General features: G+C 43.8%; 3 protein-coding genes across 4 annotated transcripts in view; all 3 read right to left on the bottom strand.

The window, feature by feature from the left end:
• The window catches only part of LOC105275291 (plexin domain-containing protein 2), a 32,692-nt gene extending 11,806 nt beyond the window's left edge, over positions 1–20,886 (bottom strand). The window contains exon 1 of one of the 2 annotated variants that reach the window (XM_011332030.3): positions 19,957–20,886. In XM_011332030.3, coding sequence (XP_011330332.1) covers positions 19,957–20,089 — 133 coding nt within the window. In that variant the 5' untranslated portion in view covers positions 20,090–20,886. The remainder of the gene's footprint in view (positions 1–19,956) is intronic. The other variant, XM_011332029.3, reaches the window with a different exon arrangement.
• Positions 20,887–21,352: 466 nt separating this feature from the next.
• Positions 21,353–23,828, bottom strand: LOC105275289 (cilia- and flagella-associated protein 69). The gene is made up of 5 exons (XM_020030363.1): positions 23,546–23,828; positions 22,790–23,097; positions 22,324–22,538; positions 21,674–22,105; positions 21,353–21,604 (listed from the first exon to the last, which is right to left on the bottom strand). The coding sequence occupies exons 1-5, from the start codon at positions 23,782–23,784 to the stop codon at positions 21,398–21,400; spliced, it is 1,401 nt and encodes a 466-aa protein (XP_019885922.1). The 5' UTR covers positions 23,785–23,828; the 3' UTR covers positions 21,353–21,397.
• A 1,064-nt stretch (positions 23,829–24,892) lies between these two features.
• Positions 24,893–27,727, bottom strand: LOC113562979. The gene is made up of 3 exons (XM_026973897.1): positions 26,515–27,727; positions 25,691–26,126; positions 24,893–25,171 (listed from the first exon to the last, which is right to left on the bottom strand). The coding sequence occupies exons 1-3, from the start codon at positions 26,743–26,745 to the stop codon at positions 24,906–24,908; spliced, it is 933 nt and encodes a 310-aa protein (XP_026829698.1). The 5' UTR covers positions 26,746–27,727; the 3' UTR covers positions 24,893–24,905.
• Between the last annotated feature and the right edge of the window lie 36 nt (positions 27,728–27,763).

The raw sequence follows: 27,763 nt of genomic DNA, 5'->3' as shown, positions 1-27,763 counted from the left end.
AAGAAAATCGCTCTCTAACTGAAATGGCTCTCGGGCCTCGACTAATCATCTAATATGTTAATAATCGCCAATTATAGCTATGACGTTCAATGTATGCCTGCGTGTGCACGTCTTCGCGATGTTTATCCTCGTTATCTCGTATCTTTCCCCGTCTCTATCGCATTCTTTTCTGTTTCTGATAAAGAGCGCCTCAGGCGCGGATTGCAATCGCGAGATTTATTGCTGCAGCAACTGTTGTTAATTTACTCGCGCGGAAGAATCCCGGAATGATGATTCGCGCGATTCCACCCGCGAAAAGTGATTGCTCTCTTTATTTCTGTCTCTTCTCACTTGCCCGTGAAATCCTTCAATGTTACAACTTGCGCGCATCTTGATACATCACGTCGCCGCTTGATCGATGCGACTTTCTATCAGAAAACGCGAGAAAATGCTCTTTGGAGAATGGACAGAGAATCGATTTCGTAGCGTCGAAGATCCGTATTTGCGTGTGCAAATGTCTCATAATTGCTGACGCTAGTTACACAAGAGGATTCTCTTGCACTACGAGTACTACTATGTGTACTTGTGGACAATCTGAAAGACGCGTGTAACAGGCGTTTCGGTATTAGCGGTGAACAACGACGACGGTGCGACCGTCCCCGAGTAAAGTGCTCGCCGTTGTCCTAGATAAGGCCAGCTCTCTCGTGGCGAAAGACCTGATGAAAAGAACGCAGAAGACCGAGTATGCAAATGCGTTCCATGGCACACACCGGGTATGCATGCTTGTGGGTGCTGGTGGGTGATAACGCGTCTCGTTCCTTTCTTCTCGCTCGCTCTCTCGGTAAACGAGCGGACGTGGGTTGACTTTAGCGCTTGACAGCTGATAACGAGTCAAGTGGCTGAGAAGGGTCTCTGAGGAGGGCTTCGAGAAGACACTGTTACCTCGCCGGAAAGAAAGACGGAGACAGAGAGAGAGAGAGAAGCCGCAAATTGCAAATTCAGTAATTCCCGTATCTGGGAAATTGCGAAGATTCGAAGGGATTCATGTCGCAGTGATAGCGACTCGAAGGGCGGACACGCATCACGAGGATCCGGAGGAGGGTAATATTGTATCTCGGGAGGAGATCCAGATTGGAAGGTTCGCGAGCATCCGGGGACTACTCTCGCGGCGCAATCTCGTTGAACAATTTCGAAGCAAATTTCAGACAATGGTTGGCGCAACGCGGGGACCTGGGAGTAAACTTTGGTGGCCCCGGCAATCGATACTTTCGGATACGCGAGGTACAGAATGGAAACTGGGTCTATTTGTCTTCCCGAGTTGGAGAATTATTGAAGCAGCGCAGAAACATTGTAGCAGAAACGCGCAATGTTGATTCTGCAATAATTAATAAACCTGCCAGCCACGTCGCTAATTGTATCCGACTGATAAGATCGCAATTGCATTGCGAATTGACAAAAAGGCCTGAATATTCCTGCAGACATAGGAAAATGTAGCAAAGATGGAACGTGGTACTGGTCGATCGACGTGAATGCGTCATCTGACGCCATTTGCTTTCGCCAATGCCAAATACGAGCGAGCGTGCATACATTATGATGATCACGAAGGCAGTGTTAACACGCAGAAGACGAGGCATATCAACGATTCGATTGAGAATCCAAACAAGACACCCGGCTACCAGACGTCGCCATCGACGAGCGGAGAAAACACTCCGTATATCCATTGAAAGAATAACTTTATCGTGGATTATGCCTCTTGTAATCGTGTGTCCTTATCGAACACCTATTACGTTTATTTTCGAGTCACGCTTATCGACAAACAATATTGATAGCGCATTCGCTGCTTGTTTTTCATTGCATCTGCTGCGAGAAGAAATCTCATTATTTCAATTAATGGTTATATCACATTTTGGATTTATTATCTGTATTATTATTATATTTCTACTACAGAAATGTTTCTTCTGGTGTTATTTGATATTTTAATTTTTGTTTTTCTGAATATCGTTTTGACATCGTAATTATAATCAGAGATACGTCGGAAAAACAAATTGTATAACGTACATGCAAACCTCTAGCATAAATTCCATCCTGATGATTCTGGAAATCAATCAGCAAAATCCTCAAATACTTATCGCGCGGTCGATGGAACACGAACGACGAGTCGGAGAACGCGAGAGGCGAAGGAACCAGTTTTCGAAACGCAGACTCTCAATTGTCCGGCGCATCATAGGCGAAACCCCATAAAAATAGCTCCGCCAGAACCCGTTCCGGCCACGGCAACTCCGGCAACTCGAGAAAATGCACGTTCAAGTTACGTCGCAGATTCTGGACGCACTTGCGTCGTCCACCGAACAAATATACGGGGTGTCCCAGATTCCTCGCGTCTAACGGCCCGTGCGTCCGATTTGGAGTTGGTTCTCCTCTCGTGACAATAACGGAGCGATGGTTTTGCATGAAAGCTGAAACTCAATCAGCCACACATAATTACGCGTAGAATTCCCACGTAGGAATCTGAAGTGATTCCATCGAACGATTCCGAGAGAAACTGGAAAGGTGGGATCGATGAGAGAACCGGTGAGAACAAAATGGTTAGCGATCAACTTTGCATGCTTATTACATAGCATAGAGAGCTCGAGTAATTTTAATTCTGAGAGTGCCACGATCTCCTGTGAGATTGTGAGAGTGAACACGTACTTGACTGCGGAAATATATCTGCGCGATTGGTTTCAGAGAGACAAACATATCCGGAGTGCGTAATCACTGCTTATAACGGCGATGTTATTTTTATGCATAATTATGCTGACGATACTGCGACATCGCGTGAACTCTATCATCCGGAAGTGACACGGTGACATGTCCTGCCTACAAAAATCTCTTCTTTCTCTCTCTTTATTCTTTGTTTTCTCAATTTCGATTGCCCTGCTTTCAATTTTGATATATGTATGTAATCTTCTTTCCCGTGACGTAATTGGCGCGATATGTCTCCAATTACATACGACATTTGTTGGAATTTGATAAAACGACGTGTATAAATAAAGTCGTTCGTTATCACATGATATCTGTACTGTCAAATACGTGATAAGAGCATCTCTTATCCATGCAACAATTCAATAAATATTATTGTATTACGAATTATGTTTTTATTCAATTCTTATCAAACTGGCATTAAAACTTGACAATGATTAAATTCGTATATTTATGTGAATCATTCTTCAGATAGATAACAAAGTAAGGATGCATCGCGGGCGTGATATTGCAGAATTTACGATCATTTTTAAACAGAATTTACATCGATTTGACGTGCCAAAGTGGCGATACAAAACTGTTGCAGTAATCATTACAATTTTTAAATTTACAACATACACACACATACATCCGCGACCGACGAAGCTCTTTTAATGCACTTGAAACGATTCTACATCTCGCGTTCTACGTTTCGGACGCAGACACGGGCAATCAATTTCAGCGATAAATTAGAAAACGGACGAGCAAAATCCCGCGCAGCCTGGCCGAATAATGCGGAGATCCGATCGCATTCAATTTTTCATTCTCTCCAATTCACCGATATCTCACTTGTTGTATCGCAACTTCCGTCTCGCGAGCGCCGTAATTAAATCGTATCCGTCGTTTCACGAATCGTATCGACGGGAGGGATCGTAAATCCACGTTGTTGTAACGGTGTCGTCATAGGACGTATTATCATTCCCGTTTCCTCTGATTTTCTTCCTTCATTCGGGATCCCAACGGATCCTACGCAATGTGAGTCCCACATTCACCCAGGAAACACCTCATCTCATTTCTCAGATATCGCGTACATCAAGGAAAAAACGTTCGGTATGGTGAATATCTATTCTGTCGGATCTTCAGCTTCTCTCTCGAGAGTTTCGAGAATTGCGATCATCATATTGAATGTCCTTGAAATTTATGCGTATGTATTTTATTAATGCATTCACCGTCGTGCGTAATTTAGCTTTCCGTTCACGCCAACTGGGGATTGTTAAGATTCACCGTAATATATTCATATGCAATCGCTTCCTTGATTGTAATAAATAAATATATCAAGTTGTTTACAACAGCGCTTTGTCCATATTAGACTTTTTAATTGTTAAGTAGTTATTATATTGAAAATGTAAATAACTGCGTATTGTTATACCATCCACGTGTTTTGATACTTTTGTTGCATATTGATCACCGATGATCAATTAAATATAAATACAAGTTAAATATAGTAGAGAAGCTATTTATTCTGCGAAAAAGTGGTGTTTGATATTTCCGAGGACTCGGACAATCTATTCGATGTAATTTTAACGGCGTTTTTATGGAAGAAGGGAGAGTCGTGGCTGCTTCCCCGCGATTGCACGCACCAGTATCGTATAATTTCTCTTATTTACCGTCTGTCGAGTGGAACAAAGGTTTATAACAATGCAGTTGGTCGTCGGCATGGCGGTTTAATGATACGTGAGAGATTCTCACAATCGCCCGTCCGCGCATCACTGCATACGTAAACGTGGTGCAGAATTTTTCTTCCTGTCTTGCATGATGCTTCGCCATCCATCGATGGCCACGGGACGGTAATCTCGAAACGATCGGCGAATCGAGTCGGCCACTTCCTGACGAAGCGCACTCCAAGTCGAGTGTTAATCATCGGTCAAGCACAAACAACGCTTTGTGATCTCGTTACGAATATCAAAAATTTCGTTTAATGGGAATTAATTTCTATTTCTTCTGTTTCTAACAACGAGTAGCCTATAAACTAATTTTATCGATACAATTTCGGTTTGATTTTATTGTTATAATTTCAATCATTTCTTTCTAGTTTCTTCTTTTTTTTCTTATTATCTTCAGATATTATTGCATAATATTTACAATTTCTACATTCTCATATTTCATGGAATTCTCTGCCATTATTTCTATTTAATGTGCGATTTTGACAGGAAAGCGAGTTTTAGTTCCTTCGCAATTGAGAGAGAAACGCGGCGATTCGCTCGATCGCTTTCATGCATCGTAAACTATAAACGCATCCGCAGCAGTAATGCATAATTGAAGAGTCGTTAAGAAGTATCAAAACTCTCTGGGAACAGTCAATTGCATCGGTAAACTGCGTATGCGTTTCGATCCGAGCGTAATATAACGAATGTATGTCGTAATTTACGACATAAGACTATTTGCGTGTGTGTTATCACGATTGCACAAAAAATGAAAAAATTTTTTGCAGGCAATATGTGAACACTATAATAAGAGTTTGATTTTGTCAGATATACCTAAGAAACAAATTAAGAAGTATCGCCCCGTTAATCAAAGTGTTTCGCGGAATAAATCGCAGAGATTTCATAACGCGCATTTAAAGGCGAACGCAAGCAAGCGTAATAAGAAGAAAATTCAGTGTTTAGACACTAATTACTAAAAAAGCGGATTATTTCGAACAAAACGAAGCGAGATATGATTTCGGTTTTATATGGTTTTTGGCGCGTGGTACCAACACGAACACGATACGCTAGAAGGATTTTCGGGCCAGCGAGCGGTATAATGACACGAGCGGGACGTTGTCGTCGTCGTCGTCGTCGTCGTCGTCGTCGTCGTCGTCGACGGCGGCGCGTTCGTCACCGGCCATCACCGTCATAAAATCGGTCTGACTGAGGCACGAGAAGAAAAAAGAAAGAGAGAGAAAAGGAAAGATAGGCGAGAAGAGAGACATGAGACACAAATCGCACGAGGAGGGAGCACGGCCAAAGACCTTTCCCGTCTGTTCCGTTTCTCGGCGCTCGTCCTCTCGCAAGTGTCGCGGTTTTCGGTGAAAGCCACCATTGTGTCCGCCCCGTGTATCCCCTTTCTGGCCCGAGAGAGGAGGCTCACGAAGGGGAGCAACGCAGATTTCTGGCCTTGCATCAGAACCTGACCAGATCCGAGCTGAACGCGTCATGCTGGATCGCTCGTTAAAAGACAGATTTAATCGCAAGAGACACGCAGCTGGCGTCGCCGAGTCGCGAGATGAGCTGAATCAAGCCAGCTTAAGAGCTCATCAGAGAATGATAAATAATAGAGAATATGATTAATTAGAAGATAAATAAATAAGACATGGGTACAAAATTGTTCTTACATTTTGTAGGATTAATTATACCTAGCGTTGTTCCGAAAATATTTATAATCTGTTTCATGAAAATAATTCGATTTTATGACAATATAACACATGCACTTTCACGATTGTCAATCAGTTGGACTCCCCGTGGATTGAATGCGCATCCTTGCGCATCTCAAGGCTCGGAAAGACGATCTTGACAGGGAAACCGTCATTTTCTCCAAGAAGATACAGGATGATGGATCTGCGTCGGTCGCGGTGCTTACGTAAATGCAAGGACGTGGCCGCGCGGCCGCGGAGGAAACGGCGAGCGACTTTTCACGCCCTGGCACACCTGTCGCCCGCGGTCTCCTTCGTGGACGACGACGAAGGAAATATCCGCGCGATACGTCAGCGACACGCTCCGATGACTTTTCCGACGCGCAATCGCGCTTGTTAGCGCGCTCGAAAATTATTATCGCTCTTGTACCAATCGCAGATAGCGTAACGGAGACAGCGGTCGATTGCGGGGCAACGTTCCGTTTCACGATTCCACGCGATATTTCCAAACTAAAATCGTACTGGTCATTCTGTTTCTTTTTCTTAGTCGCGAAACGCGAGGATTCACTTTAAGGAATTCCATTTGTGACGCGAGTGTTAGTTTAAATGACACATTGCATAAAAACAACAAGTATATCCTGTACATGAATATAAATGAGATTATGAATGTTTCAAACGTGAGGAATTTACTGTTACAAGTTTCACGCTGCATAGCTGTGCGTTGAATTTTGCATTGTGAAATATTATATGATATTTATAGATGTTACGAACACGCGATTATAAATACATTTCGTAATCTGCTGTGAATAATGTTAATGAAGCATTAACTACGCTCGATATGATAAAATGCATCGCGCAACAAAAATAGATTGTTATTCGTATTTTCATTTTATCAATATGGGGATCGTATTGTTGTCGAATAAGATTAAATTATCATGATAAGATTGAATAATCATCAGTTAAGAGTCATTGGAAAGGTGACATAATCAAGTGAATGCAAGACGCGCGCGCGCGTGCCAGATTGACGATCGCTAAAAGACGGCAGATGTTGCCGTTACCATCGAAATAACTGCGACTCATTACGGCTATTGCGCTAATTGCTGTTTAATTAATGACGTCTGATCTATGATTATGTTGCCCGAGCCAGTGTCGAGCAAATGGCACACTGGTGCGCGTTTATGAACGCGATACTGCATGACTGCCATGACGACCGTGAGAATGACTTTGATCTACCTCCGATCCATCGCGATACACATGACATTTGTAACTAACACAAAATACGTATTTCGTAATCGTACGATTGATCCAATAAACATTTCACTGAAATTACAGACAATGCAGGTTTTAATTAACACGTAAAGCGCTCAGCGGAAGTCAACGAAGGCCGAAGCGATACGCGAAATCACCAGATTCCCAATTAAAGACGTTATCATTAATAATAGAAGTTACGCGATAACGCGAACACGTCGTGCAGTCATTGATGAATTTTTCCCCGTTGGGCAATTAGATTCCCCCCCCCCCCTCGTTTGATGGACACTTTCGAAATCTATGGGGCAATCCCGTGCCCTCGGCGGTAATTAGCTTTCTATTTAACGAGTGCGGCCGGAGAAACGGCAGATTCAATTTCTCACGATCCGTTCTGATATGGCGACTCCCGTTTTTCCTCGCCGAGAGCCGACAAACGGTACACTTGCCCCAATTAATCCGGCAACGGAATTGTGCGAAAGATGTAAACGACGTTCCCGCGCACCGGCGTTAATAGCATCGCGGCGAACTTGCAGTTTGCACTCCGCTATAATTAGCGATATCAATACTTGCGTGAAGCGAGAGGAAGTGCGTGACGGAAAACTTGCTTCTTTGTTTTTACACATTTGCACGAAGAACACATGTCGATAACGAGACTACGTCCTCAGAGCGAGAGAAAGAGAGAGAAAGAGAGAGAGAACTTCTATCTGAATGAACATTTCTTGATAAAGATTTACTCAATTATTATATTATTACGGTGCGTTTGCGACCTTGTACAGCGCAAATTCCAATGCAAATAACTCCGGTCATTTTGTTGCCGTGATCGCATCTCGTCCTTGGCCCTTCGGCGGAAATTAATTACGTCTTGGACGTATTTGCGTGTCCGTACAGCGTCCGGGCATGGTATATGTAACAAGGGAGGACTTGTACACATACACATATACGCCAAGGCGAGCAAATATTTGCGCGGGCTTCTATATACGTACTCGTAACGGATGAAATCTATATCTGTATTCTACATGGAGAATTCCTAAATTTGTCGAAACCTCATGCGTCGAAACCACGTGCGATGGAAACCAGAGATTCGCGGGAGATTGGCGCGCAAGAAATAAGTCGAGACGTCACAACGAATTTCCGTCCTCGGCGGCGAGAGCGGTGAAAGTTGAGAAATGGACCGCGAAACGTTTCCCGGCTCGCAAAACAGTCGCATTTAAGTGAATCATCCCGTGGAATTGTTTTTCTCCCGCGTGCACCACCGCGCCCATCACCCTCCATTCGCGCTGACCTGTGTCTATGAAAGCTGTCGACAATACGTGTATATATACGTGCACAGATTGAGTAATATTGTATTCGATCACAATAGAAATGACATGTTTTAATAGCTTTGCAATAATTACCGTAATAATGATAATAATACAACGCAACGATAGAAATTATGTTACGCGATTGTGATTACTTTTCGCTGTTAATTCATTATTGATTTACAATATTTGCGGTAGATATTAGCAGGCAAGAATTGCAGGTGAGATTCGTTCGACGAGCAGATGTGTCGTAACGCGGACGATGATGTTAGCTATTTTGTGACGCGGTATACGTAACCGATCATCACGTAGCACGTGGTATCATATAATGGCATCGTAAACGTATAAAATTGCATGGAAAATAAAACGCGTTGCACTTTTTTGAACTGTATTTTACTGGCAAATTTCGAATCATTATTATCAAGGAGAAAAGCGGACTTTTTTGCAAGCCAGATATTTTGTATTACAAATTTTATTTAATTCAATTTAAAAATTATTGTATTGAAATAATTTTTAAATTGAAATGTTACGTTGTATTAGCTTTATATTAAACTGTTAAATTAAAATGATTAATGCTGTATTTACAGAAACGGGATTCGACGATGAAATGACAGTAATATTTAAAGCGGATCAATTTGGCGGATTATTATTGTCGGAACGCGTTATTTATCTAACAACCTGACGTCCTTTGTTTCTCGCAAAACTTGTTAATAAATCAAGCTTCTCGTCACGCTCGTTCCGACGAGATCTCTCCATTTAATGGCCGCAGATGATCCGTCCTATTGAAGCGAGCAGTGCATTGCAAGGTACGCAATTTCGTTCGGACAATCGTTGAAAGGCCTTTTGCCATTAACGAGGTCGATGGGGTGATACTAACCGCCAACGCTTCAATTGACTCGTTCACGAACAAGATCTCTCCTTCTCTTTCTCTCTCGAGTTTATCGCGTTATCGATTCAGCTTTTATTCCTCCGACAGCGTCCAGAAATATTGCACACTTGGTTTCTATATTACTAATGTAGAATTATTTTTAAAAAACCAGGCATATCACGGAATTAAGATTTTTTTATTAATAATTCCTTCGTCCATACATTCGAGTTGAATTATTGAATATTATTACAGAGAACGATATTAGAATGCAACAGTTAAAGCTGTTGTTTAAAGATTTATAACCAATGTTGCGCCACAAACTGAAAATTATTTGTGAAAGTTTGCACGAAGTATGCATTGCTTATTTATATTTAATCACTCAGACATAATGCAAAAATCACCTATACACTTAACTATCTAGACAAGGTCGTGATAGTGACTTGCACGTGTGACAATGGAAACCTGGGATTTATTGGCAATAAAACATAGTCTAGCGAAAATGAACTATTTTTCCGATAAGGCGATTGTTAACGTACGCTACCAGAAATATCTACGTAATAATAAAATAGACGCAGAGTGTCTATCTCTCTTAAAGTCGCTTTGAAAATAATATAAGAAAATGCGATTTTATTTTTAGTTTCCACTTATATATTCATACGTATCTTTCTTTCATATGCAACGATAACATTGAAAAGATATAGGTATCTCGAATACTTTTCATTTTTAATTTTTAATAAGCGATACGCAAATGGGCGAACGCAATTAAAATTAACAATTTAAATGATAACAAGCGAGTTCCGAGATAATTACCATAAATTACTAACCGCTGCGGCGCGCTTCGCGAGGTCTTGCACTAAACTGGAATTTGCGCTAAACTTGTATCCAGTCACAAACTCTGCATTAAGAATTAATATTACAAAGTTTTGCGTCTGAAACCTGCGAAAAAAGTCTGCATAGATTTTACCTTATAACTTTACCTTGCATTAATTCTTAATGCAGAGTTTTGCGTTTGAATTTTGCTAAAGGGATCGACATGGACTTTCCGATCAATCCAATAATAACGCCAGGGATGAATTCAGTCAATAATTCATATCGGCACCGCGTTGCTACCAGAACTCGCCTCGCGGTGCGCCAAAGAGATGCGGCGCCAATACCACTTATCGGCTTCGAAAGGCAGACACTAAAAGGTTGCCGATGTAATAATTAACGAGGAAGAATGTCGAATTATTTATCCTCCCGCCAATAATCGGCTATATCGCTTGCTGCGCAATCGAGAGCGAGTTCGTCGTTGTCATCGCGTCTTTCTCCGTAAGATTCTCTTCAACCACCGAACAGAAATTTTTGCAGCGATTAATCATATTACCACGAAATGCGATTAAATCGCGGTCCTTAGGATATTTTCTACGGTGAACACGATGACGATAAATCATCGGCGGGAACATCCGCACACTCGCGCGAAGGGACGAAAGGGCCCTTACGGCATTTACATGCAACGACGAGCGGCTTCCGGCGTAAACGCACGCACGCGATTGCCACCTACGCGTAACCAGACGAGCACGCGCGCACTCGCACTCGTAAAGACGACGATCTTACGCGTTCGCGCTCGGCCGGGAGTGCAACGAACTCGCAATTTCGCGCACGCGCCTCTGCGTTCCTTCAGCGCGCGCGAATTGCCATTAACTTGCGTCCTTAACCCTCATCCGCGCTGCCTTCTTTCGAAAACAAAAACCTTCGTCCGAGAAAATTCGGTTCTAAGTCTCGGAAAACTCGCGAGAGATCTCATTTCAATTCGATACTAGTTCGATATTATATGTGAGATTTGATTAAAGGTTCAAGGATTTTATATTCAGAAATCTAAGTGAAATTCAATTGAAGGAATACAGAGCACGTTTCCGTTAACGATCAAGCCATGAATGAACAAACAGATATCGCGATATGATACTGTATTAACAATTAATACTGATGATAAACGATGTAAAGAATATTTGCTTTGCGAACACAATATTCATGGTAGATGCAAGATGCATATCTCTTACGCTGCAGTCTCGATTACTTAAGGGTTGCGTATTCATGACGGACAATTTGCATTTGTACGATTCGTATTTATATCTTGCCAAGAAGGCAAGAGCATTCGCGCGAGGCACGGACCAATCAAGCGTAATCGGTAGGGCCGTCCACACAAGGCGGACAGCTTAATGACCGTATAAAATGGGCCACGTGGGTGTCCGGTTATGTGCCGGTTCGCGCACGCTGCACCCTTTTCCATCCTCGAAATTTCTCCGACACACATCCTCTCCCAGACGCCGCTCTTCATTGCGCTCGTTTAGAAACGAATCACAACGATGCGCGCGTGCTTGCGTAACGCGACAATGAATTCATTGCCTCTTTCTCCTTTCTTCTTGTTCCCGTTTTCGATTCACAGACGAAATAGAATCAAACAGTATCGAAATCGAGATTAATCGCAATCGAAATTGTTGTCCAGAAAATGTGTCAAGTATAGCGAATCCACGTGTTCATAAAATTACAAAGTCTCTTCTGCAGACTGCGTGCAAATGACAATCGACGCCAAAGTGTACGCAAAACCGTGGCACAATGAAAGAGTATTCAATTACCTAATTAAATTACTTCCAACTGCGATAACGCTCGGTTACATTTAACCGCTTTGCTGTACGGCTACCGCAGCGCATCGGTGATAACGATAGTGCACCAAAGCTCATTGAAGATATCTTTCATTAAGTGGAATCGTGCGATAAGACGCGGGGCGCCGGTCTCAATCTATGTATAATCATATACATATATATACGCGTAATCTCTCTTGAGGAAGCGAGACACGAGCCGTGCGTGGATATTCGTGGTGCAACGATTGCACCATTGGCTGATGAGCACCGGCGGTAAATATAGAGACGCCCACACGGTGCACAGAGCGTCCCGGAAACACCAAACGCACCCCTTAACGTTTTCCGGTGTTCCAATTATAACACGGCTTCAGTTGACTGATAACGACGTGCGAATCAATTTACTCTTACGCGCGCCACATTTTACGGAATTAAATACTGAGTTGACCGGAAAGTCCATGCCGACCCTCTGGGCAAAATTCAAAACTCCGCATTAAGAATTAATATTACAAAGTTCTGCGTGTGAACCCTGCGAAAAAAAATACGGACCTTCCGGTAACGCAAAACTTTGTATTAATTCTTAACGCAGGGTTTTGCGGTTGAATTTTATCAAGAGGGTCGGTATAGACTTTTCGGTCAACCCAATACCGGCGAGAAGACAGTCAGGCATGAAACCAATGGGGTGCGACGGCTTGGCGGACTACCGGTGTACACCCCGGGATTATTACGCGACACCACAATGTATCGAGCGATGGTGGTGTACGTTACCGAAACCGGATATGTGCGAGCGCGTGCACAACCATGTTCGTCTGTGTGAACGGTATTATATACATGTACGTGCGCGCCAACGGTCGCTCTTTAAACGTGCGTAGTAAAGGGAATTAGCCCATGGGAAACATTACTGCTATAAAAGTAACAACGTCCCTGAAAGACGTATCCATCTGTCGAGATTTATCGTTTTATCTCGTTCTTTCTATTTCATATAAAATGCAACATTTATGTAAGATAGATTCGTCTCGATCATCAATTTCGCCGAGATATGGGAATGCAAGCAAGGGTTTAATTCGCGGTTGCGAGTTGCAAACCAAAAGAATAAAAAGAAGCATTTACAATCACGAGTGCGTTTCTTTGGATCGCAACGCGAGCAGCGTTACCGAGTCTTCACTCGGAAGAAGGCTTTAATGCCTACAATTCTTCCGGGATGTTCAGTGCGTTCAAATTATCACGTGTCATTACGTAGAACAGATGGAAGTGTGCAAAAAGAAATGTGTACGAGGCGCGCTATATAAGGCCGAGGTATCATGATTTCGAGTTATGGCTAGCAGACGGGTGTAATAGTAGCATCCTTGTAGTCTCGTTATGATCCTGTAACTCCTCCGACGTACTACAGGACACTGCGACGTTACCACCCGCGCTGTCAATTCTTAGATGCATTCAAATGAATATGACTCGGAATTACTTACATGTACTCGTTGGCGTTGCTTCGGAGATATCGCGTTCGCGTAAACATCCAATTAAACGCGCGATTACAAAGCTCGAGAAGACAGAAACAGAGACCGACACGTCGGTCACAGACGAAGAAACACAACGAGAATAATAACTGTAAAAAAAAACTCTTATCCAAAATAAAAGCACACCTGAAACTCGACGCGATTATCGCTCTTAAACCGTAATATATTAACCGTAGTATAGGCTTAATGTAGGCTTCAAACATTCTTCGCACCGAGGAAAAAATTATAGTATTTCGTACCATAATTGAATAGTAAAATAATTATAGTCAAAGAAAAATATTTTGCTATGTAACTACCTATTCTATAATGCCAGCAATGATATTTTTATACATATAATACCGCCCTCCATAATAAATCTTTTATAATTAGCACCACTATAAAAATATTCCTGACGTCGAAGCTCTTTGTAAGCTATTCCTGCAAGTTCCATAAGTTAACTGCAACCATCTTCTCCCTCAATGATAAGGGCATAGCTCTCTCGAATCATTCTCTTCGACGGTGACCACAACGTCGACCATCGATCCCATCGACAAGGGACACTGACTCCTCCGGTTCACGCTCGCTTCTTCCGCCAGAAGCGAACGAGGTCAGTCCGAGTGTAAGTCCAGCGGAACGCGCCGCGTCAGCGAAAATAGAGCGATCCGAGTGAAGCGATGCCGGCTGTAACGAAAGGTGTAACGGCGAGCGAGCCGAGGAGAGTGCGTTGAACTTTCTACGTCGATGGAAATATGACAAAAGCCGTGACTCATGGATGAGTCGCCGACGAACGTACGCTCGCACGTATGGTGACGCAGATAGAAGCGAGGAACTCGCAACACGCGTGTCGTTCTTCCTGTCCTCCCGCTCCCCTGCGGCCCGGAAAAATGCTGGTATAAGAACACTATGAGAAATAGTGAAAACTTTCTTCCTCGTCCCCGATGGCGAAAGTGACATAGCGTGGCGCGTTGACAGCAAACGGATTTCTTATATTATAACTTCGCGATGATGGAATTCCGATGGAATTCCACGCGGAACGCCTCCATGACACGTAAAAGTGAAGAAGCTATAATTGAGGAATAACTGAAGGAGCTAAAACTCAAAATGTGGTGACGTAGAATTCAGTAGAATCTGAAGAATCGTTGTATTTTTATTATATACATATTTATTTGAAAATAAACGAGATACAATACTTTATTATTATTTTAAACATCATATTCCAAAATTAGTTTCCTGCTTTTAATGAGAGAATTATTAATGCCTCTTCAGATTTTGCGATTCTCTGCTTCGCGTCCCACACTTTGACTTTTATATTGTACTTGAGGTGCAGATCAAGAACGCAGCTTCTTGACATCCTGCACTTTGCTCATCGGCGTATGTCGATACGAATGATGGCTCAATAATTTATGTACATAATAAATTACAAAAAAGCCATGATTGTCGACCGTGAGGTCAAGAGAAACCTGAAGGAATCCAGCAGGACGTGCACGATTGCGATTGATGTATACTTAATATAAGCGTAAAGTAGACGGAAACCAGAAAGTGTTGTTGAACATCAAAATGATTGCGGTTCGAGCTTTCGTAATCACGATTACCCACCCTCTCTTCCCACTCGTCCTTACTCCTGACTAAGGATCGAAACGTATCTCAAACGTGTCATTACGTTGAATCTAATCGCATGGACGCGTCGTTGGAAGACGCAGGGATTATGTATACGAGCGAGCTAACACATAAGTGTTACGAGGACAAATTTCTACACTTCGCGGAGAGCGTTTCCGCGCTCGCGCGAGATATCGGATGGCGCGAAAGTCCGTTCCGCCGCGGGATTTCACATTCCTGGCCGCGACCGCGTCGCGGAGGGCGATGTTCCGCTTCGTCTCGATCCGCGCGCGGATCGATTAGTTTAGCCAACGAGAACTCTCGTTCCGAGAACAACAATATTTTCCGCCGTCATCGCTCAGCGCAGAAGTTTCTCTATGAGTCGGGATTACCGTGGAAAACTCCATTAATGGGAGCCCTCGAAAAACAGAGGAGTCCATAAATGCATCGTTCACCGAGGAGGAAACGCGCGATTTCATTTGCAGATGCGAAACGTATTTCTGCTGGAGGGAAAGAAAGAGAGAGAGAGAGGAAGAGAGGCCATTAAAGTTTCGTAAGCGACAGAAATATTATGAATAACCGACAATGCTGGGTGTGTGGACGCACGGTGTGCCACGCGGAAATGACTCGATCCACGAAAGTTAAAGGGGCAAATTATGTGCGCAGCCGGATCGCGCGACCCGGGTCTTTGCATTTCAAATTTAAGACTCGCTAAAACCCATCATTCGCGGTTAACGTGGGTTTTCGCATAATTCATCGAACCAGGGATGGTCGTTCTCTCGCCCTCGAGGGCGACAGAAAAGAGGAGAGAAACGGCCAGTTTCCAGCGGCGTAGTCGCATTGAAACGCGCCTGCCGCCGCGGAATTACGCGGAATCTAATTACGCGCTCAGCTGGCCGAGCTGAGTTTCGCTCGGCTTGTAACCGAGTTAAGCGTTACGAGGCGAGCCTTTACAAACAGCACTCATCATTGTGCCGCATACACGCCGCACGCGATTACTTTTTACGCACTGCGTTAAATTAGCATTTCGCTCGCGTGTCGTTATTATTCGTCGTCGTGCTGCGCCGTGTATTTTTTTCCAAACGCACATTCGCATGGATCGTATAAATACGAAAGACATACTCGCGCCGATCGAAATTAATATTAGCCGAATTAAGCACGTCCATGTAAGCCGAGTCATCCGCACAGATGAAGCCGCGTCGTCGTGGTTCTCCACGGGGTGTTGGGCAAGTAATCGTCTCTGGCGACAACCGGTTCCTCGATGAATCCCGAATCGTGATTAACTCCTCCACCTCGTGTACAAATCGAAGATCGAGATTAAATTAGCGGCACGATTACGCGTTTATCACATTATCTCATTGTCAGTCACGCGCTTATTATATCCATATGCGAATTCGTTGTGGTGACATTCGGAGGTCACGGACGCATCACCGATTCCAAATTTATCGCGACGCACTTCGATATCGTGATTTTTCGTTATCTCGCTGTCGAAATTAAACCGGTTACGTGGCTACCACGGTCACGATAATCAAATACGGTGCAGTACCGCGGCGTGCGCGTAAAGATAAAGCGAACAGCTGAGAACTAGCGTTCTCTTCAAGTATCAAATCAGTCTTATCAGGGCTCGTCGACAGGGACGGATTCACATCTCGACCTGCATTTTTCTCATCTATTCCACAAATCGCGAAAACAGTTCATCTTTATTACATTAGCTTGATATGTACATACAGCTGAAATATAAAGGATAATATTTGATTTTTCAGATGCAAATTCTGATCCCTTTGGCTTGTATTTGGAGAGAATAATTGATCTCGGATAGCTCGCGGAATGTGCGCGTTTCCGTTCTTTGGATGCGCGGGACTCTTCACGAGGAATTTAATCGAGATTTGGAGCGAATCCAAGAGTGGATTCTTCCTCTCGGGAAGAAGACTTTAGTACAGCCCTGGCCCTCACTTCGGTGTAACTTTACTCAACGTAATGGTAACTGGTGCGAGGATATACGATGTGTGCCGTGTCGCATTACCGGCTAATCCATCGATTTCCGCAAAACACACCGCCACCATATGCATTATGGATGTAGCAGCTTGTTGCACCACGCGTATGGTGCTCGAGGAAGTCGCCGCGCTATTTACGCGGTATAAAACAGTTTTCTGTTATTGATCCGTTGACTATAAGATGCTTCGGGTTTCGGTGCGAGCGATAGCAACGTCGCACAATGAATGACACAAAACTGTCGTTTCTTCCGGACGAATCGTGACGAAATGAGGGATCCTGTTTCGAGCAAGCGAGGCAGATTTCAAAGAGCGACGATTTATTTATGATGACGGGAGTATTACTCAACAATGAGCGATATATATAAATTGCTGAAATGCTAATTAGAATGCTAATTAGCTGGCAATAATTGCAAAGCAATCCGTGAACAACTTGTTGAAGCGAACGAGTCAGGAGTCAATAACAGAGGCATACATTTTTTGACGCGACTGACATTTTTCCAGTTGCAAAATTACGTTTCTCCCTCGTGCATTCCGTAATCGTCGAGCGAATTCCCGTTCGTGGCGGCTCGCCTTTGTCTACAAATATCAGCTACCATCTACAAACGACAAAATTACGGGAACATGCGGAACAGCATGATTATAGACGGAGGGGAACAAAAGAGAGAGAGGAACTTGTAGAACTTGTGCCTCGGCATCCGGATGTTAAATAACGCTCGTCAGAATGAGATGTGTGTCAGTGGTATAAAAATATGCAGAACGCGGAGCCAATTCCGTGCACGCGGATGCTGCGAATTAAATGCGCTGCAATGTAACTCGATGGAAATCGAAAGCAATTGGAATCCCGTTTAATTTTGTTTCAACAGGACTGACTGTTAATCAATTAACAATTTTCGTGTGAAAAGACGCGTGCCGGAAACACGAGATTCAATGACGCACATCCGGGTGCGACAAATTCGAGTTTCGCCGCGTTCGTCCGTGCCAATGAGCATCCGTGCGGTCTTCCGACGCGCGAAATTCGATTTCGCGTTGTTACGAAAGGATTACCGATGCGAGGTCACGTGGAATCTCGCGTTTCGACCTGCGTAACGAACGATATCGAGAAGTAGCGATTGTGCGGCGTTCCACAATATTCCGGCAGCATCGGCGATTCCAATAATACCAGCAATGATCGGAATTTCTCAGATTCCAGCAACGACACCGCACAACAGCCGCAATTCCCGCTGCGATTTCCGATTTATTGATTTGATTGAGAGAAATGCAAATAAAACAGGCAGACCGAATGATGCCGTCCCCTCTCTTGCAGTCCCCTTCCCCCGAGCAAATAGCAGCGTTCCTGCTTCGCGAAATCACGTGGGTCAACGTGGTTCGTGGGAGGGTCAGGAGGGAGGATGGAGTGACCCCAGATAACCTGGGGAGCTGTCACTCACGAATTCATCGTGTACCGTTACACCCAACCACGAAAATCGGAGTGAAGAGAGTAGAAATGTCACATGCGCCGTGCGCCCGCGCACGCGTGAAAATCTATCTTTCTTCCCCTCTGCGTTGATATCAAGAAAATTTACAACGACGAACAGCAATCTTATCGTGGAGGGACTTAGAGGGGACTCGGCATAAAAAATATTATTCGTGAAGCACTTTCTCTGCTGGACGATGAAGAAATAATCAAGGCGTCACGTCACCCTCGTAATTTCACTAAAAAAGTTTTATTAAATCAAAGGTTCGAGGCAAACGACGCGTTAAACGACGATGAGGTGCCTGTATAGGGTTTATAAAAAAGCGTCTTTCCTCAAGATATTTATCAGACAGGACAAGCTGAAATGTGATAGCTTCAGGCTCAAAATAGCGATAGCTTCGTGAACATCAAAAGAATTCACGAAGAAACTCTTGAATTGCTTGACAGTCTCATCCCTGCAGACTCAGCGTGCACACGTACAATCGCTCGGCGAGTGAGCGAGCGAGCGCGACCTTATTCTGGCGACGTCGTGAGCGCGCGATCCCGATCCCGTTGCATCTGCGCCAAGAATCGAGATGTAGCGCGCCCAAGGAGACCATTTCTAGATAGTCTTAAATACATAATATATTAATATATAAAACCCACAAAAGTACAGCTCAGAATTTTATATGTCGCTACTAGAAACTTTTCCGCAGCTCTACGAGCTCGCGTTTTGAAAGACGCGGGTTTACGTGGCTCTTTGGTCGCGAGAAAGTGTCGGAAGAGAAAGAGAAAGAAAGACACTCTGATTCTGGTTCCCCAAGAAACGACCGAATCTCCTTTTCTCTCCTTTCTCCCTGTCTCTCCGTCTCTCTATTTCGCTGCAGCGGCGTTCGCATCCCGGACTTTCCGTCTAGAGTATTTTTGCAAGTCGATCTCACACGTTTCTTTCCTCCCCTTCCCCTTCTTTTTATATCGTACACGGATCAGCATTCAATCTTAAATGTCATCCGCTTAAAAGGACTTTGTCCCGGAGCGCGAAATAGACGCGCTCGGCGTTCGCTCGGCCGCTCCGGCGCGTCGGTGTCGCTCCTCCTGCTCGCGCGAGCGCCTTCTCCGCCCGCTCCGAAAAGAATCCTCCGCATGATACGCAACAGGTTATCGAAAGGCGCCTGTGCGCACCTCGCCACGCGCGCACACAGGTTCATAATAAACATATAAAATAGATGTATAAATGCAAATACGTATGCGCGAGTGCGAGCGCATAAACGTACGTGATTATACGTACTTTTACATACGCGCACGCACGTACGCACACACTCACCGTTCTCGGCGGCCGCCAGAGACCCGGCCAGGAGCGTGCACAGGACGACGAGCTGCAGCGGGATCCGCGTCGGCCTTTGCCGTCCGCTCGTACCACCGTTAAGGAAACACCACCGTTCCTCCTCGCGCGCCATAGCTGCGTTTACGATCACCGACGAACACGATCACTTGGGGGGGAGAGGGAGCCCTCTTCCGCTTTGTCCTTCCGCTCCGCCGAGAGCAGGGCTTCCCGCGAAACTTTACACGGGCGTGAGTCCCGCGCGCACTCGCTGCGCTCGCCGACGAGATCGGAGCGCAGCACGACGGAAAAGCGGCGACGACGGATGAGGGGGCACGGGAGCGAGGGAGGGAGACGGACAAAGGCGCGGGTGGCGAAGGGAAGGTCGGTCAAAGGAAAGAGAGAGAGGGAGAAAGAGAAAAAAGGGCGTAAGGGTACGAGTGCGCCGCCGTGCGAACGAGCGGTCTCGGCGACACGAGGCCCCTTCGTAAATAACAACGGAGTGCTCCGCGCGTACGCGGAGAGAACTCTTCGCGGCCCTTCTTCAGGCTCCGCTGCACTCGCGCGAGTGCGTAGCGTCTCGCGTGCGAGGGGGGAAATGTCCGAGGGAGAACGGTCCGGGTAAACCCTCCGAGAAACGTAGCTCCGACTCGTGACGGTGCGCGCGACACACTGAAGCGACGACCGAACGCGCGAGCGAGCGAGCGTATGAGCGAGCGGAACAGTCGATGGTCTGTCCGGCGTGAAGTTGCTCTTGGAACGCGCTCGCTTTAAACCGGTACCATCGGACAGAGCACGGCGACGACGACGACAGCACTCGCTTGCGATGCGAACGGCATGCTCGCTCTCACTAGCCGCTCGCCAGTCGCTCACAGCCCACCAGCCGGAGCGCTCCCGCAAAGATCCCTATCTAGATGATCATCTAGATGACACGTACGATGATTCATGAGATGATCAGCTAAACGACCGCCTGCGCTGGTAGATCACGCGCGAGCCAACTCGCGCGCGGCGGCGCGCGAACTTTCAAACGGCGCGTTTTCTACCGAGCGCGCGGTCCGAGAAGCGAGTTTGAGTTTGAACACTTAGTTTGATAGCAAAATGATAGGAAAGTCGTAAATCGTAAAGAGAAATAAATGGAAAAATGTGAGAGAATGTATGATGTCGTAAAAATATTGTGAAAAGAATGTGAATAACAGGTAGAATGTGAGTTCTGTGAGATGATAAATCTATCATCTTGCCCTCAAATGTAGAGCTCAATTATTGGGAAACGCGCTAGTGTTACATCAATCATTGTCAAATAATGTATAACGTTCTGTCAATGCGCGCCGACAAGGAAGACAACTGCTGTATCTTGCTAAGATAACATTGCTTTATGTTTCATGCAAGAAGATAAACCAAATATGTAACAGTCGTATATTTGTTCAATATTGATAACGCAAACGGCCTATCGATTCAGACACTCGATTAAGTATTCATCTGTAAATAAATCCTCACGAAGAAGGGTATCACCGGAAGCACCGGAAGCGTCAAGCACAGGAAATGTTTTTTCTGACGATGAATCCGGGGGTGATACCGGAAGTAATTCCATAAGGTCGCAAGTTAGGTCCTTCAAGTGAGAACTATCGATCGATTGATGTTGTCCGAAAACAACCTGAAATACAACATGCGATAAAATTAACGTATAATATAGCGATTTGTTTAATAACTCCCGCTATTTTACCGTAACATTCGTTTTATCCGAGAAGGTTCGGTGGCATCGCTCGACGTCGGCGTCTTGCGGAAACGACAGCGCCGCGTTCACCTGCCGTCTCTGGCAATCTTTCTTGTGCAACATGTACGATCTGTCGGTGGTGCGACGGATGTGCTCCACCTCGCCCAACGCCTCCAACGTCGGCGCCAACTTGGAGTCGCGTATCCTCACAAACTCCTCCATCTCTAGAAATGCTTCCGCACGTTTAGCGTCCGCGACGAGCTTCTTCTGGCGCTCCTCGATGAAAATACCCCATGAGCGATGCCATTGCACCATATGAGCGATCAGCTGTGCATCCACGATCAACGGCGCGATGCCGGCTTGCATCAGATATCTGCTCAGCTCTGTCCACATCTGACCGAGTTTCAGCCGCAGATACATGTCGACGCAGCATAATGTTATCTGAGAAAAATTCAGTATTTTAATCTCTCATTTTTCGGTATTTTTTTAATACAGAAAAAAGCACCGAAAACTCGATTGTTATTTTATTTACTTTGATTTATTTAGAATTATTTCATTAAAAATTATTATTTTATTTAGCGAACTTGATCGAATTTTTGTCATCTTATGACATTCTTACGCTATTCTTGCAATTTTCCATAACTGTTCTCGCAACTTACGCGATCTTCGGTCGGCAGATTGTTAAGCAGAATCTTGTAATGCTCTGCAACGGCTTCGTACTTGTCTTCGTCTCTCTCGATGATTTTCAGAATACTGAAAATCTTTGATTGTAGCGAACCGAGCATGTCGACGATAGTGGGACTGACGTCTGCCGTGAACTTCGAACGATACGTGTCAGTCCATTGGTGCGTACTCATTTGCGGCAATTCTGGATCTAAAATTGCGATAGAGTTTCATCGTGGCCATAAATATTGAAGCACTTTTGTTACATTATCGCTTCTATTTAAATTTGTTTCTATGGAGAGCATACAAGAGAACTTCCGTTTCTCAAATAGATCAAGCTTCTAGTTATGAAAAATATTCACTCTGTCCCAGATTTCTTTTTCATATCTCTTTGACAGAACTTGAACAATGATGCGTTCTTAGAAGAGAACTTTGCGTGATTTATAACTCGCGTAATCGTACCTGCTATGCAGCCATTGGCACGTCTTTTGATGCCGAGTCTATCTTCCTCCTGTCTCCAGACAGATGCGAGCAAGGACATCAATCCTGTCTTCTTATCCGCGCCTCTCCATGTGCAGAGGAACGGTCCACAAAAGGTGCAATCGCACATATCGGTAAGTGCACCAAGGTACAGGCATCTCACTGGATAACCTGTCGTCTCGATGATATCTAGCATGGAATACAGGCCGCCAGCTTTCAGGAAGATTTGAAGATTGTTCGGACATCGCGCTATGCACTCCCAAACGTAGCAACCGGTCGCTAGCAAAAGTCTGCCAAAATAAATAAATGTGTAATGAAAAGTTTTGATCCACAATGTATAAATTTTCAATATATACAGGGTGAGGCACCTAAAACAGGCCACCTGAATATCTCGGCTGTTATTGGTGATAGAAAAAAATGTGTCAGACCAAACTTGCATGGTTTCGAGGGACACATAATTTGTTCTAAATAGTTTTTTATTAGGTGGACGCGTAGAGGTCACATGAAGATCAACTTCGTTTTATGTTTTATGTGCCTTACCCTGTATATATATTAAATTTTTAATACATTTTTTCTAATTTAATAATATTTAAAAATAGGGAACGTTGTTAAATCAGCAAAATTTCTCTTTCGTTATTTTAATTATTTAACTACGTTATTCAGTTAGTACAAAAAATTATGTAAAACCGATTGGAATATTATACGAGAGATATATTCGTTAAAGAGGACGATCGTTACCGTTGATCCACTTGGGAGTCCTCGTTCTTTTGGTAGAGGCATTTTACGAAGATCCCAGTGACAATCTTGACGCCTCGTTCTCCGTACATCTGCTGAACATACGTCTGTTTTTTTAGGAGACTCTCTAAAGCGGTTAGCAGTAACGTTAGAATCCGTTGCCTCCTCATTGTGAGTTTTTCCAAAGCCAGCACGTTGTCACTTAAATCTGAAATCCAAGAATCGAGATACATTCGACGCATTTATTGCAAATAAAAATTGTATAAAATCACGACGTCATTCGTGACAATACATTATTAATTCATTATTAGTTTGCAATATTAATATTAAAATTCTTTGCGATAGCGTAGCTTACTGAATAATAATGGTATCATATTATTCTTTCGGAAATCTTCTAGTAGAAGAGCGTCACCCTGCAGGGTCATCGAGCAGATTGTTCTCGCGAAAATCATCGCAAGGCATTCATCGAATTTCGTCTTCACAACTTGATCAACTATCGCGCACAATCTGCGAGTATTTAAATCTTTACTTCGCTTGGCATTAAAATCCAATTGATCTTTATGTTCTACGAATTTGTTTACGTGAGTGTGCCTCTGCGTTTCACGAATTCCGCCGCTATCTGTGACGCTAACAGTGACAAGATGTGCATAGCATGCTCCAAGAGAATCAAAGACGAAGAATATCCTTTATCATTTTTATTGCGCATGCAGAATCGGATAATACGAAGAATAATAGGCGTAATCATCGCTTTCTTCATCACCTAGAAGTTTCGAAAGCTTTCTGTCGACATATTGTTCCTAGAGTTTTGAACAATTTGTACTTTTGCTAAAGCGAATTTTACAAATTACATCGTTAACTCCAGAAAAATTAAAGAGAGAAAAATAAAAATTTTGTCATATTTTTTTCATATGACATAATTAAAATTTACTCTCTTAATAATTACAATTTACATATAGATTACCCAGCAGAAGTGACAAGAGAGACTTACAAAGACATAAATGTCGATATCGGCGAGATGGGCGATAATCATCAGTAGAATTCTCTTGAAAAAGAAATCCTCCTCGCTATCGGAGAACTTTACATCCTCCATCCATATCTTGGTGCTGCCGGATTCGATGGCTGATAAAAGGTCGACGATGTCCTCCGCGATGCCACTACTGGCGAGATTCCAAGAAGGAAGTGCCATGATTCCGACAAGGATCAATGCGGCGATATCGTTCCTGATTCTCAGATTGGCCGCACAGTATTGACCGTGAAGGATATGCCGCTTGAAAGAGTACCTTAACCCCCTGTACTGCGCCAGAAAACGTGTATTTTATTGTTTTTTCTCTACGATGTCCTTAGACTTTTAATTGTTAATCAATTAAGACGTTATTAATAAATAATACCACATGGCGCATTGCTTGGGCGAAGGGAGATTGCTCAAATTTTCAGGTAGCGTTCTGGGCGGTAATATGGATTTCATGAGGTTCCACAAGAGATTTGTGATTAGTAGCATAATGTCCCATGGATATTCTTCTCCTTCGAGCAATATGTCCAGCGGCTTGATGCAGTGCATTTGCGTTGCGTAAGGAAGGTCCATTCTGGTGAGCAAAGTATTCAGTATGCCAGCCTCCAGCATTCTGTAACCTTTGTTTGAAAATATATGAGAAGCTTTTACAGTCTGCAAGTACAACGACGCCGACCGATACCTTCGTTTTTCAACGTCTCGGCATCCACGCACATTATCCGTTGGAATAATATTTGAATAAATTATGCGCTTGATATGCAAGAGTATTATAAGAATATGATAATACGGTAATTTTTCGCTCTTGACAACGAGCAGCTTAAATTATTTTTCGAACAGTTTTGAGAATAAAGCACCGTACATTATTGCTTGATATTAAATGCTTAAAAGAAATTAATTTAAATCGAGCTTGAGAGAAATAAATATTATTATAATAATTATTTGGCTTTATAACTATTCGATCTTCCAAGACGACTAAGTCCGGTTTCTTCTTCACTACACAACACTTAAAAAATTTAATTCTTCTTATTTCAGTAACAAAGAAAATTTTCTCTCAATATTCAATGAAAATTTGTAATATTTTTCACACAATGCGACATTATCGCTCACATTAATTATACATTTATATTAATTGTTCTTACAACACTGATACGAGACCGAGGCGAGTACAAAGGCCAGTCTCAAAACCATCGGATACGTTTTCGGCAATGCGGTTTCCAGCAATTCAACAACTATAATCGGCAACCTGGAATTCTCCACAGCGCAACGACGAAAGTCCATCTTCACCGCCGCGACGTTCGTCAGTCTTGCACGTCCGATTAATAAGCAATCAACCGCGTCGCAAATCTGCTGGCGTTGTTCCTCGTTCGGCAGGATCATCAGCAGGTGACCCAGCAACGTGAAATACTGCTCCATTACGACAGAGCTGATGAGACTCTCGGATGTACGTTTCAGCAGAGGCGGTCGACTGCATAACTGCAACATCCGGTCCAGATGCGCCCGGTAGTCGTCGATTCCCCTGCTCCTCCGGGCTAGAAAATCTAGCACCTGCATTACGGCCGGCAGGTGCTTGATTGGCTGAATGGCGTCGCTAAGGAATCACATTTTAGAAACGATTCGGAGATATTGGAAGTCGACCGAGAAAGCGATAACCGCATCCTCTCGCAGGATAAAAGGTGGTAAAAGCGATTTCAAAGTATTATCTCAATTGCTTAAAGGATCCCTTTGTTAAAAAGGTTTCTTAAAAAGGTTTGAACATTTTTATCACTTTCTGATTTCTTACTTGAAGTTCTTTCTCTTTTTAAACTAAATTGGAATTCCTAAAGAATGTTTTTAGAAGCGAGCGTTAATGATTTACACGCTTTTGATCTTTTAGCAGAATCATTTTGTAATTAATCCCGATTATTTTCTGACCTAACGAATTTTTATCGCTGACAATTCCTAACGCGGATGGATCAAAGGATACGTAACCCTCGTCACCGATCTCACGGAGGTAGTCGCAGAGAAGTCGTGATATTCGCGTGACTTGATCGCCTGTGACAGAATCCGACACGAGTCCTCGCAGCTTCTCTATCGTGTAATCCACGTCTGTTACGTGGCATTTTGTCGCGTTGTCCAGGTGTCCTACGGGACATCCGCAGATTATATAATCCGGGCAGGAGGATTCCCTGGCGGATGGCGAGTTTGTCGTTCCCATTCCATTCGGTTAAATTATTCACGAGGGGCGGTTACAAATACAAATTAATGGACGATCGTAATGGACGATCCTCTCGTCCTCTCCGGGCATTAAACGTCGATAATAAATTAACTTCACGTTGTACGTTGACGATGTCCTGCGGTTCTGCTTCGTTCGCAATGTTCCGTGACCGACGTCGATTCCGGTTCTGCGTTCGCGATACATTATCGTTAAATTAAGACGACTCGAGAGCGGCCAAAAGGAAGATTCGCGCCGGACCGGTAACATGTGTTCCACGATTAATGAGGATCGATGTGCGGACATATTTGCAATCGTGCTCGAAGGCGCGATCGCTTCTAATGACTTTTCATTTGCGACGTGCGAATTGAAACTGAGAGGATGTTTCTCTCGAATAATTGCGGCATGTCGTTAATCATACGTTGTTTTATTTAAAGAATTATTCCTTCGCATGATACTGACTCTAGGATCAAGGATATCGATATATGAATTTTTAATACAATTGCAAGGTGATATTTGACGTCCTAAAAGACGACGTTTTGGAAATTCTATTTACTTGACAAAATTTATTTATAATTAATATAGTACATTTTACGTGGATCCTGTAGAAAGCAAGAAAGATAAAGAGAACACCAGATCATTGTCCATACGCTGGCGCACCCTGTACACTGACGCGTCAACTGAGAAGCAGATGACACGCGGAGGCCGCGCCTTTCTCTTTCAAACCGATTCAAATTAATCCACTCATAATTATGCAATACAGCACCGTTCAGATCCGAACGCAGAACGCACCCTTATAACTCTTTCACAATCGCTAAATGAATTATGAAATTTATATTGTGAGATCAGTCTCTCAGGGAAGAAATGCTGACATTGTGCGTTTAAAAAACGTAACCGAAATCGAAGCAGGTGTCTTCTTCACGCACACGCATGCGACAGAACTCGTTTCTACAATGTGTCACGAAATTACATGAGCAAGTTTTACTCACAATTATTGGAATAGTTTGGAGCACAAAGGACG

This window comes from Ooceraea biroi, chromosome 11, assembly GCF_003672135.1.
Source record: "Ooceraea biroi isolate clonal line C1 chromosome 11, Obir_v5.4, whole genome shotgun sequence".
Taxonomy (NCBI): Eukaryota; Metazoa; Arthropoda; class Insecta; order Hymenoptera; family Formicidae; genus Ooceraea; species Ooceraea biroi.
Note: the sequence above shows the minus strand (reverse complement) of the source record. Positions and strands in the feature narration are given on the sequence as shown.